At 41.3% G+C, this 14,546-nt stretch overlaps 1 protein-coding gene across 22 annotated transcripts in view; it reads right to left on the bottom strand.

Annotated features, from left to right (window-relative positions):
- LOC116044841 (CLIP-associating protein 1-B-like) overlaps positions 1 to 14,546 on the bottom strand; it is a 50,986-nt gene that overhangs the window by 11,502 nt on the left and 24,938 nt on the right. For 7 of the 22 annotated variants that reach the window (XM_031292366.2, XM_031292375.2, XM_031292367.2 and 4 more), the window contains 18 exons: positions 14,036 to 14,113; positions 13,726 to 13,893; positions 12,063 to 12,109; positions 11,585 to 11,785; positions 9,483 to 9,578; positions 8,723 to 8,911; positions 7,802 to 7,906; positions 7,044 to 7,100; positions 6,122 to 6,219; positions 5,169 to 5,192; positions 4,512 to 4,759; positions 3,719 to 3,782; positions 3,160 to 3,162; positions 2,862 to 3,025; positions 1,854 to 2,076; positions 1,607 to 1,702; positions 447 to 599; positions 85 to 191 (listed from right to left, as the gene is read on the bottom strand). In XM_031292366.2, coding sequence (XP_031148226.1) covers positions 85 to 191; positions 447 to 599; positions 1,607 to 1,702; positions 1,854 to 2,076; positions 2,862 to 3,025; positions 3,160 to 3,162; positions 3,719 to 3,782; positions 4,512 to 4,759; positions 5,169 to 5,192; positions 6,122 to 6,219; positions 7,044 to 7,100; positions 7,802 to 7,906; positions 8,723 to 8,911; positions 9,483 to 9,578; positions 11,585 to 11,785; positions 12,063 to 12,109; positions 13,726 to 13,893; positions 14,036 to 14,113 — 2,121 coding nt within the window. The remainder of the gene's footprint in view (positions 1 to 84; positions 192 to 446; positions 600 to 1,606; positions 1,703 to 1,853; positions 2,077 to 2,861; positions 3,026 to 3,159; positions 3,163 to 3,718; positions 3,783 to 4,511; positions 4,760 to 5,168; positions 5,193 to 6,121; positions 6,220 to 7,043; positions 7,101 to 7,801; positions 7,907 to 8,722; positions 8,912 to 9,482; positions 9,579 to 11,584; positions 11,786 to 12,062; positions 12,110 to 13,725; positions 13,894 to 14,035; positions 14,114 to 14,546) is intronic. The other 15 variants (XM_031292374.2, XM_031292380.2, XM_031292373.2 and 12 more) reach the window with 13 other exon arrangements.

Genomic DNA, 14,546 nt, shown 5'->3' with positions numbered 1-14,546 from the left:
GAACATCTTTAAATCACCAGTGGTGAGGAGTGTGACTGTGGGTTCGAGGTGCAGTTGTGCAGTGGGAGTGTTTCTGTGACGTACCTGGGAGAAAGACCCCCATGGGAGCAGTTGGTGGGCGAGGTCAGCGGGCTGCTGCGGCTGCTGGGCGGCCGCGGAGGCGTCCGGCCTGCCGAGTTACTGGGAGACGCCTGCAAATCACACAACTGGCTTTAGAAACACCGCCAAAAAACATCTGTAAGAGTTAAGATCATTTTGTCAGACTAGAAGGTAAAAAGTACAGAAAATATATTTGATCAGTTAAATTGATAAATAAAATGTGAAATTTAGAGATTATCTTAAATAGAGTTTGGTTGGTGACTGAACTAAAATTACTCAGGTGGATGTTGTGTTTAGATTTTCAGATTCACATCTTTATAGTTCACTATATTTTGTGTGTGTGTTACCATGCTGATGCCACTGTTGGCGCTGGCGTTCCTCAGGTGGTTGTGCAGCAGTTTGGTGGTCCCGTCCTGGAAGGTTTTGGGCAAAGCACCGAGCAGCATGGTAAACTCCGGCGTGTTCAGCTCAAACAGGGCAATTAGCACCACCTGGGCCGCCTAACACACACACACACACACACACACACACACACACAGTCACTTTAAATAACGTTGTCTCTCCGCTGTTGCCATGAGCTGTTTGAGGTGTTAGTTAAAAGTTTATTGCAGAGTTTTTGCCACTGAAGCATGACAACTACACACTATGGAGTCATAGGTGTGCCATAAAAAAGAATATATCTGTAAAAGAATAAGAAAATGTAGAAATATAAAGAGAAATAAATAAAAGAATAAATAAATGTGGGAATATAAAGAAAAATAGCAATTTATTTACGCATTAATTTGTTCATTTATTCTGTATATATAATGTATTAATATATATTTTTAAAATATATATTTATTAATCTTTTGCATTCAATTACTCTGTGTCCAATGACAGTAAAACCTTCCCGAGAGAAAAGAAATCCTCAGCAAATTCTTACTGTTCTTACTTAAATATTGACAAATATTTATAAAATTAATGAAACAAGCCCAAGGGTACAAGAGAAAGTTCCTTAACTTGAAAGTAAACATTAGAGTAAATCACATGTTAAGTTAAATGTTAAGAAGCACATTTGTTGCAGTGAGCGTGCAGCATGTTGGTTCAAATCAAGACAGTTAAGCAAAAGCCTGAAAAGAACGGTTTCCCCTTCAAGTCTTCTTCAAGATAACTCACATGTATCAACGTTAAAAGCAAACTGCACAAATCCATGCACAACTTGCTGGAAACATCATGTTTGTTATGTTTAGTTCAGTTGGTCAACTGCACAGACCAGACCCCACCAGCAGCTCATGCACATACTGAAGATACATTTTGAAGTCCGCTGAAACATCTACGACCCATTTTACCAGCCATGAAACAGAACCATCACATGATTCTGAAACTTGATTTAAGAGCAGTTAGTGTTGAAAAGCCTCGCACCACTCAGTGAGAACATGAGTGAGCAGACATCCAGCTGCTCCCTGGGTGTTTCTGAGAGTTAGAGGAGGTTATTCCCTCTGCTCATGCTGTTTGATGGAGAGTCTACCTGCTTGCACCTCTCCTCCAGGTTGCCCTCTCCTGGCAGAGAGGCCACGGTGCTGGGTCGGCCTGAGAAATCCTCCCCTGCCCAGCTATGAAGGGTCTGGGGGTGCGGTGGACGAGAAATGGCGATTGGAAAAAAAAATAAAATCAAGATGTGAAAAGAAAAAAAAAATTAAATAAATAAACAAATTGAAAAGTTGTGAGAGAAGATGGAGGTGGCAATGAGACTCCACACCGCCCCGCCTTCCTACCTTGCGGACGTCGGAGCTCTTGGGCTCGGTCGTCCAGGTGATAACGCGAGAGACAGCGAGGCGTGTCTCGCTGGAGTTGACGAAGTCGGCCGGGTCCATCTGACGGGCGAGCGCCTCGATGTAGCGCAAGATGGCCACCTTCACCTTCAGGTTGGGCGTCTGCGTCTGATCCACGATGAAACGCATCAGGATGTTGAACTGCTGCTCGTATGAGAAAGAATCTCTGCAGAGAAACAAGGAAACAAGGAAATGCAGCATTGAAAACGGCCACTGCATCAGCTTTATTTTTTAATAACTCCTCCAACTCATCCAACCCTGCCAGGAGCTAAATTTAAACATTATTGGGAGGACATGGAGAGGAAAAGTTTATATTATTGTTCTAGTTTTTGTTATCTGGGCTTCATTTTGCTTAATTTAACTGAAGACTTTTCAACCTTTGATTGGTATTTTGTAAGTTTTAGAACATGCAACATTTTTGACACACTAAAGTTGTGCTCAGTCTCTCTTTTATCTTTCTTGCAGCCTCTGATATCAAGCCACGGTCCTTTAATCAACCCCATAAACCCGGTACATGGGGTCAGCTAACAAGACAGCTAGCTGAAAAGGAATTTAAGGCATCCTACTACTGGGTTTAACTTGTTCAAAGCCATAACAGCCTGCCTTCCTAAAATTCCTTTGAGCCTTTTGATATTAAGACCATAGATGTTATCAGACGTTTTAGTATTCATGTAGACCAGATGTTTCACGTCTGCCACGTCAGTGTTTTCGGAGGTATTAAAAACGTCTTCTTTCAAACTAAAGAACTGTTTCCCATCTTAAAGTTTGACAACGGTGCGGATGTTATTCTTTGTAGTATTCTAACCTTTCTGTACTTTTATAAGAAATATTTATGATATTTAATTATTTGGAAAGAAAGCACAACGAACAGTATAACTTTAGAAGTGTGCAAATGTTAATTTTGAAATTATAAATATTTTTGGAAGCAAAGATTGAAGCCCAGCTGCCAACCTGGTGACGTCCAGGGCCTTCTGGACTTTGGCCTGGACGGAGCCCAGCAGGTCGGCCCCCATCTTCTTCAGCAGCTGAGTGAGCAGGACAAAGAGCCAGTCCTGCAGGTCGTCCCTGTGCAGCGTGATGAAGTCCACCAGAGTCTCCAGGAACATACTAAAGACCTGAGAGAGGAGGAAGAAGAGGAAGGAAGTCAGATTCTTCGCAGTGATTGTTTGTGTTAGGTGAGTAAACACACAGTGCTGCTGAAATCTGACAGGACAGTTGTCTGTGGTGAGTAAGGTGAGTAAACACTTACTCTCTGGTGTTTGTTAGAGTCCACAGCAGCGAGGAGGCATGCAACAAAAAAACACACTGTGTTAGTTTGTCCTGCAGTTAGTTCTGTCATGTGAGCAGTGAATTCAGTCAAATAAATCAAGCAGGCATTTTACTTTGACCACCAGCACTGTAGGCATAGATGGATTACTTAATGGGACAAACGGGCACTGGCCCAGGGGCCCAGCGTGTCAGGGGCCCCTGGCCTTCAAAACACAAAATGTCACTTAAAGAGACACATACAAACCAGGGTGGGATGCAAAAACACTAGAAAAAGATGATAAATGACACGCAAAAATTGCTAAAGAGACTTAAAATGACTACAATGAGACCTAATAGACCACAAAGAGACGCAAAATGACTACAATGACACGCAATAATTACTAGACTCAAAAAACTACAAAGACACTCAAAATGACTTCAAAGAGACACAAAACCACTAAAAATAGATGCAAAATGACTACAAAGCAGCCTGGTAGTGCAGTGCAGTGCTGTGCAGTGCGAAACATGCTGTGTGTAACAGAAGTCCAGCTGGATCTCACCTTGCTGTGAGGATCTGCAAACATCCTGGTGAAGATCTCACAAAGCCTCTTCAGCTCCACGCGACTGACACAGAAAATAACAGCACATTTATAATTTTATGTCAATCAATTTTAGTTTGGACACCAGTTGAAGATCTTTTTGACACACTTATAAGTCACAAACTGAAGGGTCAAACATATTTCTGTATCAGCTACAATTAGCATTCTTAAGAAAATACCATTTTCATGACACAAAGGGTTGACAAAGATATTCAAGGGTTTTCTGTCTTAGTTTGAGCCATATTTTCATCTTCTCCTCATGATTAAAAAGTGGATCAGCTGCTTTCTAAGTGGAGTCTAAACTATTTATCAGAGTCATGGTTGTGAGGTATAAACTTAAAAAAAAATACATATAGAGTTTAAGACAAAGTATTCATACACAGTAATTTCTTCACATTTACACCTCCAAAATATGTTTTAAGACTAACAAAATCAGCTTTTTTTTATAACTACTTTCAACATTACAAATACAATAGGACACATTTCATAGAATCGAATAACGGAAAACTGGGATGCAGTGAACAGTGAAAGTTAAAGAAATGTGGAGCATTTTTCATATATCGTATATGTTACCAAAACAGTCTCTGAAATCGGTTTTTAAGTTCTTAGTTTTGGTCACAAGCAACACAAAACCCAACTCATGAAGTTCTCAAACAATGCTTGAAGCGAATCAAACTTCCAACATCCCAAAATAATCATATGCAACAAGCACAAAACAGAGAGATGCAACACACAGCTAGCTCCTGACACCCACCTGAGCATCCTTTGGCTCTTGAGCAGGTTCTGCAGTCCCAGCAGGCCCTCCTTCCTCTCAGACCAGTTGGCGCTGGCGCAGTGGTTCAGCACCTCGGCCACGTCCTCCGTCTGACGCAGGTAGTGCGGTGCCACGCCGCCGTTGCGTGAGCTGTACGAGCGCTCGGAGCAAGCACTGGAGGCGTCGCTGTTGGCGTCGTCGTCCGAGTACATTCCCGGTGACTCGAAGCGCCGCCTCACCGGCCTCCGCTGAATGGAAGAAGAGAAGACGTTGGGGTTTACAAACAGAACTGAAAGGTAACGGCAGCGTGCTCTCTCTATCTGCCTTTAGATCTAGATCTACAGGACCATGCAGCTACAGAGACATGCAGGTTTCTGATGATGTGAGACAGGCAAGGTTATTTCATGCTGGTTGGACTTTCTTCACCTCTCACTTCAGGGTTAATGTTATAAAAAAAAAGCAGTTGTTGTGATTAGACAGAAAAGGAAAATCAATTGTTGGAATTCTGCAACAGCTGATTTTTTTGGGTCACAGAGCACTGCATCCCAACCTGCTCTCTTTTCCATGTTCAGAATGTAAAAGTCTGTGTTTAATGCTCATATTCTGCATGCAGTGACAGAAAGGTTCAACACAAGACAAGACAAGATGTATGTGTACCTTACTCCTCGAGTCTCCTAAGAGCTGGAATTTACAAAGTCCAAGAAGAAAGAGGAGAGAGGGAATTACTGCAGGATTGTACAAACTCTAACATCAACATGTCATTCATTTATCTCCAAGCCACGTTCTTAGTTTTACACAAAAAATAATTGTATTAGAGCTGCAAAGATTAGTTGTCAACTATTAAATTAATCTAACTATTTTGATAATCGAATAATTGGTTTGAGTCACTTTTTTTATTATATAAAAAGTCAAACTTGTGTGATTCCAGCTTGTTAAATGTGAATATCTTCTAGTTTCTTCTCTCCTCTGTGACAGTAAACTGAATATCTTTGAGTTGTGGACAAAACAAGACATTTGAGGACGTCATCTTGGGCTTTTTGGGAAACACTGATCCACATTTGTCACCATTTTCTGACATTTTAGAGACTAAACAACTAATCCATTCATCCAGAAAATAATCCACAGATTAATCGACAATAAAAAAGAATCGTTAGTTGCAGCCCTAATTTACATTTAAAGTTTGTTTATTTATTTTAAGTTGAATGTAAATGTTATGGGGATGCCCCCTCCTTCTCGATTAACCGACTAATTGGTCGTTTTGGTCTTAGGCGACTGAGATTTCTTTAGTTGAGAAGTCATTTTTTATGGTTTTTTTTTCATACTGAATGACTTATTTCCTAGAAACTTCTACGCACATCTCTGGTTAACACAATATTTAAAGTGGTGCTTTTGTATGATTCTTTAGGGAGGAACTTAGTTTTACAGATCTGTCGATTAAATCAACTAATTGATTAGTCGGCAAAATCATTTGAGTGTTCGTTGACTAAGAGTTATTTTTTTTTTAAATCGAGGACAGCTCTAGAAGATTATGTCTTATAAAGATATGGTAGGTGTATAGCTTTATTTGCATAAAGGCTATAAAACATATATTTTCCCACTGGCGTTCTTACCAGAGCGTCAGCGACGGCAGCCTCGACATCGGTGCCAGTGTTGAGGATTTTCATGGCGTTGACGGATGCCGAGATCCGAGCCTGATGAGACAGCCGGTCTGAAAAAGAAAAGATCAAACATCAGCAGGTCAGGAGGAGTGTTTGTTTGGCAACAGCCACTTAGAAAAATAATAAGGGACTACAGTTCACTCCTCACTTTCAAATAAAAGTATCTCCTTGTATACATTGTATAAATGTCAGATGAAAGAAAACCAGAAAACCAGACCCAGGAGTGAGGAGTGTCTCGGTCCTGTGCTTTGTGGATTCTGGGACCAGTTCAGTTGCGTAAAATGGATTTACTAACTTCATTGTTTATGTTGGGATTTGTTCGATCATACAGCATATTTCAGAAATACATAAAAATAAGATTTGGACAATTTCTCAGGTGTCTAACAAAGTCCAAATGTCTCATTAATTTTAGGAGAAGGCAACAGAACTTGTACCAGACCCAATTCAAAGCTAATAGCAAAGGAAGCTGCAAAAAGGATTTGGGTAATAACAATGCAACATATCTAAGCAACCAGCAACAAAAAATAAATACAAAATGCAAAACATACCATGAAAGTACAAAAAGAGTGAATCAGCATTGCTTAATGAAAATGTCAAAACTGTCACATTGCTTTAAAATGAAGCTGCAAAATAAAAACTTCTGCATTTGGCTGATGATTATTTCACACTCTCCGTCCACTAGAGACGGAGGCAAGAGGCGAACTTCGGCCATGCAAGGAGAGGCGTCACTAAGCAGGACGACTCAGTCAGCCAGATAAATGAATACAGAATAGAAGGATGTAAATACAGCTACAGAAATCTTTGCGGAAAATATGTCTTTATTTTATCTGGCTGACTGAGTCAATCTGCTTCCTGAGAGGACCTCACTGGTCACCTGAGTAGCACTCTGCAGAGGACAGGGCGCTGGTTGAACGGGAGTGACGTCGAGTCACTGGAGGAGGAAGTTAGAGGAGACGACTATTGTTAAAGAAACACAGATGAACAGACACCTGACAAAGTAAAAGACAACCTCAGAAATAACAACTATATCTACATGAGCTCTTTACATGTTTGCACATACTTAATCAGAAGATTAAGATTAGAGCTGCAAAGTTTGAGTAATTTTTCATGAAAAGAAAAGTAAAACATCTCTGATTGCAGCTCCATAAATGTGTATATTTTCTAGTTTCTTCACTCCTCTGTGACAGTAAACTGAATATCTTCCAATTTTGAACAAAACAAGACATTTGAGGACGTCATCTTGGGCTTTTTGGGAAACACTGATCTACATTTTTCACCATTTTCTGACAACTAATCCATTAATCCAGAAAAGAATCCACAGATTAGTCCAATGAAAATAATCGTAAATTGCGGCCCTAATTAAGAGAGAAGAATCTGGACATTTAAATACAGAGCATGCAAAGACTCAGGCAGGGAAAACAGTTATCTAGACAGACAGATGTGCAGAGTGAGAAGGGAGGTGAGGGTTCTTTGGCTCCTACAGATTTTTTACTAAGCTGTCAAACAGAAAGCTAGCACTACTCCTGTCTTCTTTTGAGCCATTCTGTGCACTTCCCAAACTTTACAGGAGTAGTTTTCTACTCCCTTGTATGAGCTCGGGTGTGGAGGTTTTGGGGGGGTTTCAGTACTCACCCAGGGGGGAGAAACCCCTGGCGGGGCTGGTGTCGCGGCTGCTCTCGCGACTGGTTTCGCGGCTGCAGCCCTGACTCATGCTTGGTCGGGGGATTCGGCTCCGGGCTAGAGGAGCACGGTAGAGAGACAGAGAAACAGACAGACAGACAGACAGCAGCGCAAGGGGAGAGTTTAGCTTGTAGCACAAACAGCCAGACACTGACACACCTGAAGCTCTGCAGAGAAAGTTAGTTGGGCAGGAGAGAAGGGACAAGAAGACTTAGGGATGCTGCAGGTAAAGTGTTAGCGTGAGGAGAAGGAACAGGAATCTTGTTGTCTTGTGGGGTGAGCATGCAAATCTGTGCACGTCGACCTCAGAACAATCAAACGTACATCTCACTTCTGAGGTATTTTCATCCAAAGACCTTTACAAGCTCTTCATCAGATTGTATTTACAGCAATGCTACCGTCCATATGAAGTTTCCGATCTCAAAATCTCTGTTCAAAATTCAATTTCATGACTACATTTGGGGATTAATCAAAAAATGGTCAATATAAAAATAACCTACCAACCTTAGTTCTATACTGTGTAGAGTAAATGTAATAACAAGCCCAACAAAATGTCAATATTCTGGTTTTAAATTGACGTTTAGTGTACAGTTACGGTCTTAATGCTGTTTTACGGGCTCGTTCACCTACACAAGAATTAGGGGAAATACTAAATTGTTATATTTTGGCATAAAATAGTCAAAACTGAAGATATTTTATAGTATACTACTATGGCTTTCAGATTTTAAATGTTAAAAGTGCTTCAACTTCAACAAAGCTTCCAAATAATCAACATTTTACAGACTTTGGTTCAAATGTTCCTACTGCAGTCTTCTTTCAAACCTTTTGTCGTTTCCAGTATTACAGATCTCTGTGGTTGAACAGCCTCCTTACCTGTTCCTGATCTGGTGGGGCTGGTCTCTCGGCTGCAGCCCTGGCTGCGGTGACCTCGGGGCCGGCTCTTGTCGCTCAGGCCAGTAGAAGTGCTGTTGGTGGTGGCGAGGGCGGTGCCCATGGTCGGCCTCGGGATCCTGCCGTAGGTGGAGCTTAGCAGGCGGCCGGGAGAACCTGACCTGCTGCCGGCTGAAAGTATTTTAGTGAAAATTTAGTTCATCATCATCCAATCCTGAAACGTCAAAGTGTTGCGGTTTAGTTTGATGTTAAAGCCACTGGAAACCCAATTCCACAATAGCCTTCTAACTATGTCATTTTGGATGTTATGTTCATTATAGTAAGTATCTAAAAAGTATTAGTAATTAGTTTCAATCCAAATTCGAAATATTGTCATTTACATTTTTTGTTAACTTTCCTGGTATCGGGTTTGAATTGGGCGTGGTTATGCTCAGACATTTATTACGAAAAGTACGCAACAAATTCCGTGAACCAATCAACCAATAAAAACTCCACGAGTCACGTCACTTGTACTATGCAAAAGAACAATCTGCCTCTTTCTGAAACAACTCATCTCTCCTCGTATCAAGCCTTTTGCAATTTTGCTAGCTACCTAACGTATATATATTGTCTACCGTAATATCTATCTATCTCTCTCTATCTCTCTATCTATGTATCTGGGTTAAAGTTTAAATTCCTCTGATGCCATTTATCATAAACGGGAGGATAACATCACAATCAGAAGACACGAGAAGCTGCTCACGTTGAGACTGCGAGACGACTTTCCCTCTGCTTCTTCCCCGGCTGTCTGTCACAGACGGACCGTTTCCTGAACTCGTTTTTCTGGTTCGTACTCGACCTGGAGACGCAGAAAACAGAAAACAAAAACTTTATACTCACATCAAAGTTAAAACATCTCTCAATATGACGACTGCTTCGGTTTGGAGGTTTTCTACACTTCTGTCATGCAGAGTGAAATTACATTTGAGATCATAAGGAGGGAAACGTGACAGAAGATACAAGACAGGGAGTAGTGGTTTTCATGAAAAATGAAAAACAAGTCATTTGTGCTTCTTTTTCTCTGACCCTGGAAAAAGATTAACATGGAATCCACTATCCAGAGCCAAAGGACCCATGATTAACCAAAAACACATCAAAGTTGAAATCCTGACTCAATATCTGACTCGGTTTTGGCGCTTTTCCATTACATGGTACCTGCTCGACTCGCCTCGACTCTACTCTACTTTTTTGGTTTTCCATTACGAAAAAAAGTCCCTGGTACCTGCTAACAGGTACTTTTTTTTAGTACCTCCTCAGTCGAGGTTCCCAGCGAGCTGAGGCGAGCCGAAAAGGTGACGTGAAAGCGACAGAGGGGGGTGTCCTGAACAAACCCGCTATTTTTAAACAGTTTAGCCAGCTGTGTTTTTTTTTGCTGCCTCCAGCTTCTTTAGAAACTAAATGTGTCTTCTGGCAACAACACACCTTCCACGTTCTGTGTGTGTGTACGTTAGGTCACGGCAGTTTACTGCGGCGCCGCTTGTTTCAGTTCTGTGGAGGCTCCGACAGAGCTTTCACTGTATCCTACGTACACACACACATGCTGGCTCGACGCACACACCAGCTGACAAACGTATACATCAGGCCACATATTACACAGGCTACGGAGAAAGCTCTGCGTGGAGCCTCCACAGAACTGTAAAACAAGCTCAAGTGGCCTGATGTTTATACTTGTGCGCTAGTGTGTGCGTCGAGCCGGCAAGATGACCAGCCACGCTGAGGCGGTACTAAAATCTGCAATGGAAAACGGACGCACAGTGTGTCGACGCGAGGCGAGTCGAGTCGAGGCGAGAAGAGGACTGTTTTATTTTATTCAGAGGGCTGCATAAATTATAATTTTTTATTTTTTTTTGTTTAGAAATACATCATGTTAGGTGGAAGGAAAGTCCCGCAGTAGCTGAAAGTTTTCCTTCATAACAAACCTAGCTAGCTTCAGAGAGACGTCACATAGAGACTATGAGCTAAAGAGTCTTTCTAATGAAAATTATCTTTTAAATTGACAAACATCACATGTGTATTTCATGGCTCAATTCAAAGGGGATCAAATAATTATTAGCCTCTCCCCGTTTACTACCGTACATATTTTTTCCAAAATAAGGTCCCATGGTGGTCCACCGGAAGGGGAGGGACTTCGCCTCTCTATTGCATACTGTAGATTGATCCAAGTGTAGGAGAAACAGTACACCATGCATAGACAGTCCATGCATTGACAGTTCCATCACAGACGACCACCATTACAGGACTGATGGGGAGCAAAACAACACACCAAGGAGGCATGGAGGAGCATCATTCCCCTGCCCACATATGGAGACACACAGCACACAGCTTACCGTCTGCGTTAACAGACCACGAGCCGTCTGACAGGTGGAGCCAGGGATAGACACAACAAGGGTCAGGGTGAAGAGGTTAAGCTTTAGATATGCTTGACAAAAGAAGGAACAGCTGGGATACTGAAAATGTGACTCCAACTGTGAGTGTCGTCTGATTTGATGTTATATTATTTGACAGAGATCCATAAATAGTCTGTGTTCAGAGAAAGAAGTCCTTCTGTGTCCAACATTTGAATGTGAAGTTAAGGCAACACTAGGAATTAAACAGTATTGATTGTGTAGAGACTTTGTTTCTTTATGCATACTTGTATCTTTATTCTAAATGTGCCTGCTAACACTGCAAATACTAACAGCTCCACAATATTAGCAACAGCTATCAATATTGTTTGTAGCATGAAGCATAAATAAAATGTAGTTTTGATGTTGTTAAATCGCCCCGCATGATTTCAAAGACATCGATGTTTGCAGCGTGTCTTACCCAGTGAAGCGTAGGATCCAGGGGGAAGGGCCGAGGCCGAGCTGAAGGGTGAAGCCGACGACTGCATGGCAGAGGACACGGCGGGCATCCTGGTGCGGGCAGTGGCAGTGGCCGCCGCGTTGACGTCCACGTCGCTGCGAGAGCGCTGGAGGGAGCCTGGAGAAGAGGCTGCAGCAGGCGTCCTGGTGTGGGAAGCTTTGGCTGGAGGATATTGAAATAATCCAACGTTACAGCAGTTTAACGGCTCAGTTTCCTCCTGTTATAAAGTGCACTTAACCTGCACTGGGCTAGATTTTAATCGCACACTGAACTCACTTTTAAATATTTAGCAAAGAAGAGATTAGGTTTTCTTATTTTGCACTTGAGGTCAACTTTTTCCACCTTAAAAGTCTTTAGCTGACACTAAAACTATGTTTTGGACGTTAACTTCCCAGATTACCTGATGCTGTGAATGAATTAAAAGAACAAAATGACTCACATCTTGTTGTCCCGCTTCCAAAGGTGTTTTTTACAGACAGCGGTCGACTGAGGAAACAAAAAGCAAAAAAGATAAATATATTTAAACCAACCTTTGTTCAAGTAACAAAAAAAGAAAACAAAACTAAAAACTTGTTAATTTTAATGAAAAAATATAACGTGATATCCTCCACTAATAGAAAAAGATATGGAGGGAAGCATATTCTCTTCTACTGGGAATAAAAATAGAACAGCTTGTAACAAAATTTTAACATATTGTTCATCATCTGTGTCACTTACAGAATAACGTAGTACAAAATCATCAATGCAGAGCTTCTTAATGTGACATAAACGGCACAAAGATCAAATCCGAGCTCAGACAGCGAAACAGGAAACTCATTGAATATTATTTTATGACGATTGGTGTGTGTGTTGATAACACGATGATAATGGTTGACAAACTGGACAAAAACTACTTTGCATGAATGATATTTTTTAGATATTTGTTATTAATTAATTGCACAAAAAAAGTCCAACGTCATAATCTACTAAAGAAGCTTTGCGTTCAGCTAAATATCCTCCTATCCTCGCTCCTCTGGGCAGCTGTGGAAACAGCATTGCTGTACGATGTTTTTACATCATTGCTGCCTTGCTGTACAAGTTATTCCTTCACAAACGAATTATAGCTATAACTGGGAGTATTTATCGTTGAATATATTGCTGCCTCATGTCTGTTCTGCTCTTTCAGTAATACATATTAAAGCAGAACATCAGTAATTCAATTCTGCACTGCCATAAAGTTGGAGGACTCATAATGTAGATATCTGTGGGCACCCAGAGCTCTGTAGCACGCCATTATTTACAGAAACCGGACAAAAAAGCAGCTTTATTAGGGAATAGTAAGCGGGGAAGTTGGACTACCTGGTGCGTTCTGAAATTATATTTATATATGTTGTTGTGTTGATGGAGGCGCTACAATGTTAGCATTGCCCTAACCCTAACCCATTGCCCTGATTGATCCAAACTGCATTCAGAGAACAAGCATTTTAAAAGTTGTTTGCTTATAATCCTACGGACAGACCTGATAAAGTATGAATTCAGACTTTTTACAAATTGTCATCATGATGTTGTTATTTCGGGATACTTTAATTTGTTGTTTAAATCACAACATATATATCGTTATGTACCTGGGACTTCCATGACTGGTACAAAGCAGCAATAGTGGTTATTTCGGCCATATTGATGACAGAAAGTAACCTTGTTGGTGCCTACAGCTTTACACCAGAGGGCAACGCGATTAAACACATATGATCCTGTGATCAAACTCACGTGAATACCGTGAACATTCCCTCTGCCACTGTACGTGCCATAAAAGATGGATGAAATCGGCCCTTTAATTGCCAAACGGTGTCATTTCTTTACAGTCAGTCCATGACGCAAGCGATTAATCTACATATATACAGCAGACATAATCAAAGTGCCTTAGGTGTCAGTTATTTCTATACAATAAAACAGGACAGTTTCACCAAACTGTTCCTCCGTTCTCACATCTCTTCCTCTCTTTTAACCCTTCTTTGGGAGGATCTAAGAAACAAGGAGGAGTGATGGAAACGAGGAATCACATCCTTCTTATGTTTCCCAGTTAATCAATTAATCGATGGATCAGAGAAGAGAAAGCGTCTCACTTGAGGCTCTCCTGGGAAGAGGAGGAGGAGCGATCTGAGGCGGGCAGCGACACCAGGCTGTCTCCGCTCCTCAAGTGAGCCTGCAGAGCTTTCTGATAGGACGCCTCCAGGCCCTGGAACAGCTGCTCCGCCTCCCGCCTGAAGTGACTGTGAAAACTCCAGTAGCACCTGCAACAGCAAACCGGATGACCAAAGAACATCTTAATATTATGCTTCTCTCGGTCATTGTTTCTCAACTCTCAAGCTACAGCTACAACAAACTGTGGTAAGAGTAAATTTACATTGGTAAGATAACAAATGTGCAACTTACTTTCTTGCCACAGAGCGAGCCTCTGCATCTGCATCATGGACACCTTTCTTTATGGTCTCCATCAACACTGCTCCATGTCTACAAATGGGGAGAAAAAATAGGAAAATCTGAGCTAAAACAATAATAAAACATCAAAGGTTTATAATGAAAAGCACGTCAGTAAAAAACCTGAGACAAGCAGCTGAAAAATAACGTTTTTAAATAATTGAGAATATTTTTATATAAATCAGGAAAATATCAGATCAAACAATTAATAAACAAGATTACAAGTCTGACAGTTTTTGGACAAAAACATTACACCAAAGGCCGTAAAGGTATTGTAGTTCAATACCCAGCCCTAATTCTTTGTATTGTATTTCTGTAACAGTGCTTTTACACACACACACACACACACACACATTGATCGATGAGAACCAGAGAGCTCCCCTGGTACTGTTGGGGTGGGGGGTTCAGCTCGGGTTTCTCCCTGGCGGCGGTGGCAGCGGCAGGAAGCAGCCATGCAGAAATACAA

This window comes from Sander lucioperca, chromosome 24 (assembly GCF_008315115.2).
Source record: "Sander lucioperca isolate FBNREF2018 chromosome 24, SLUC_FBN_1.2, whole genome shotgun sequence".
Taxonomy (NCBI): domain Eukaryota; kingdom Metazoa; phylum Chordata; class Actinopteri; order Perciformes; family Percidae; genus Sander; species Sander lucioperca.
The sequence above is the reverse complement of the archived record's forward strand: the minus strand, read 5'-3'. Positions and strand labels throughout refer to the sequence as shown.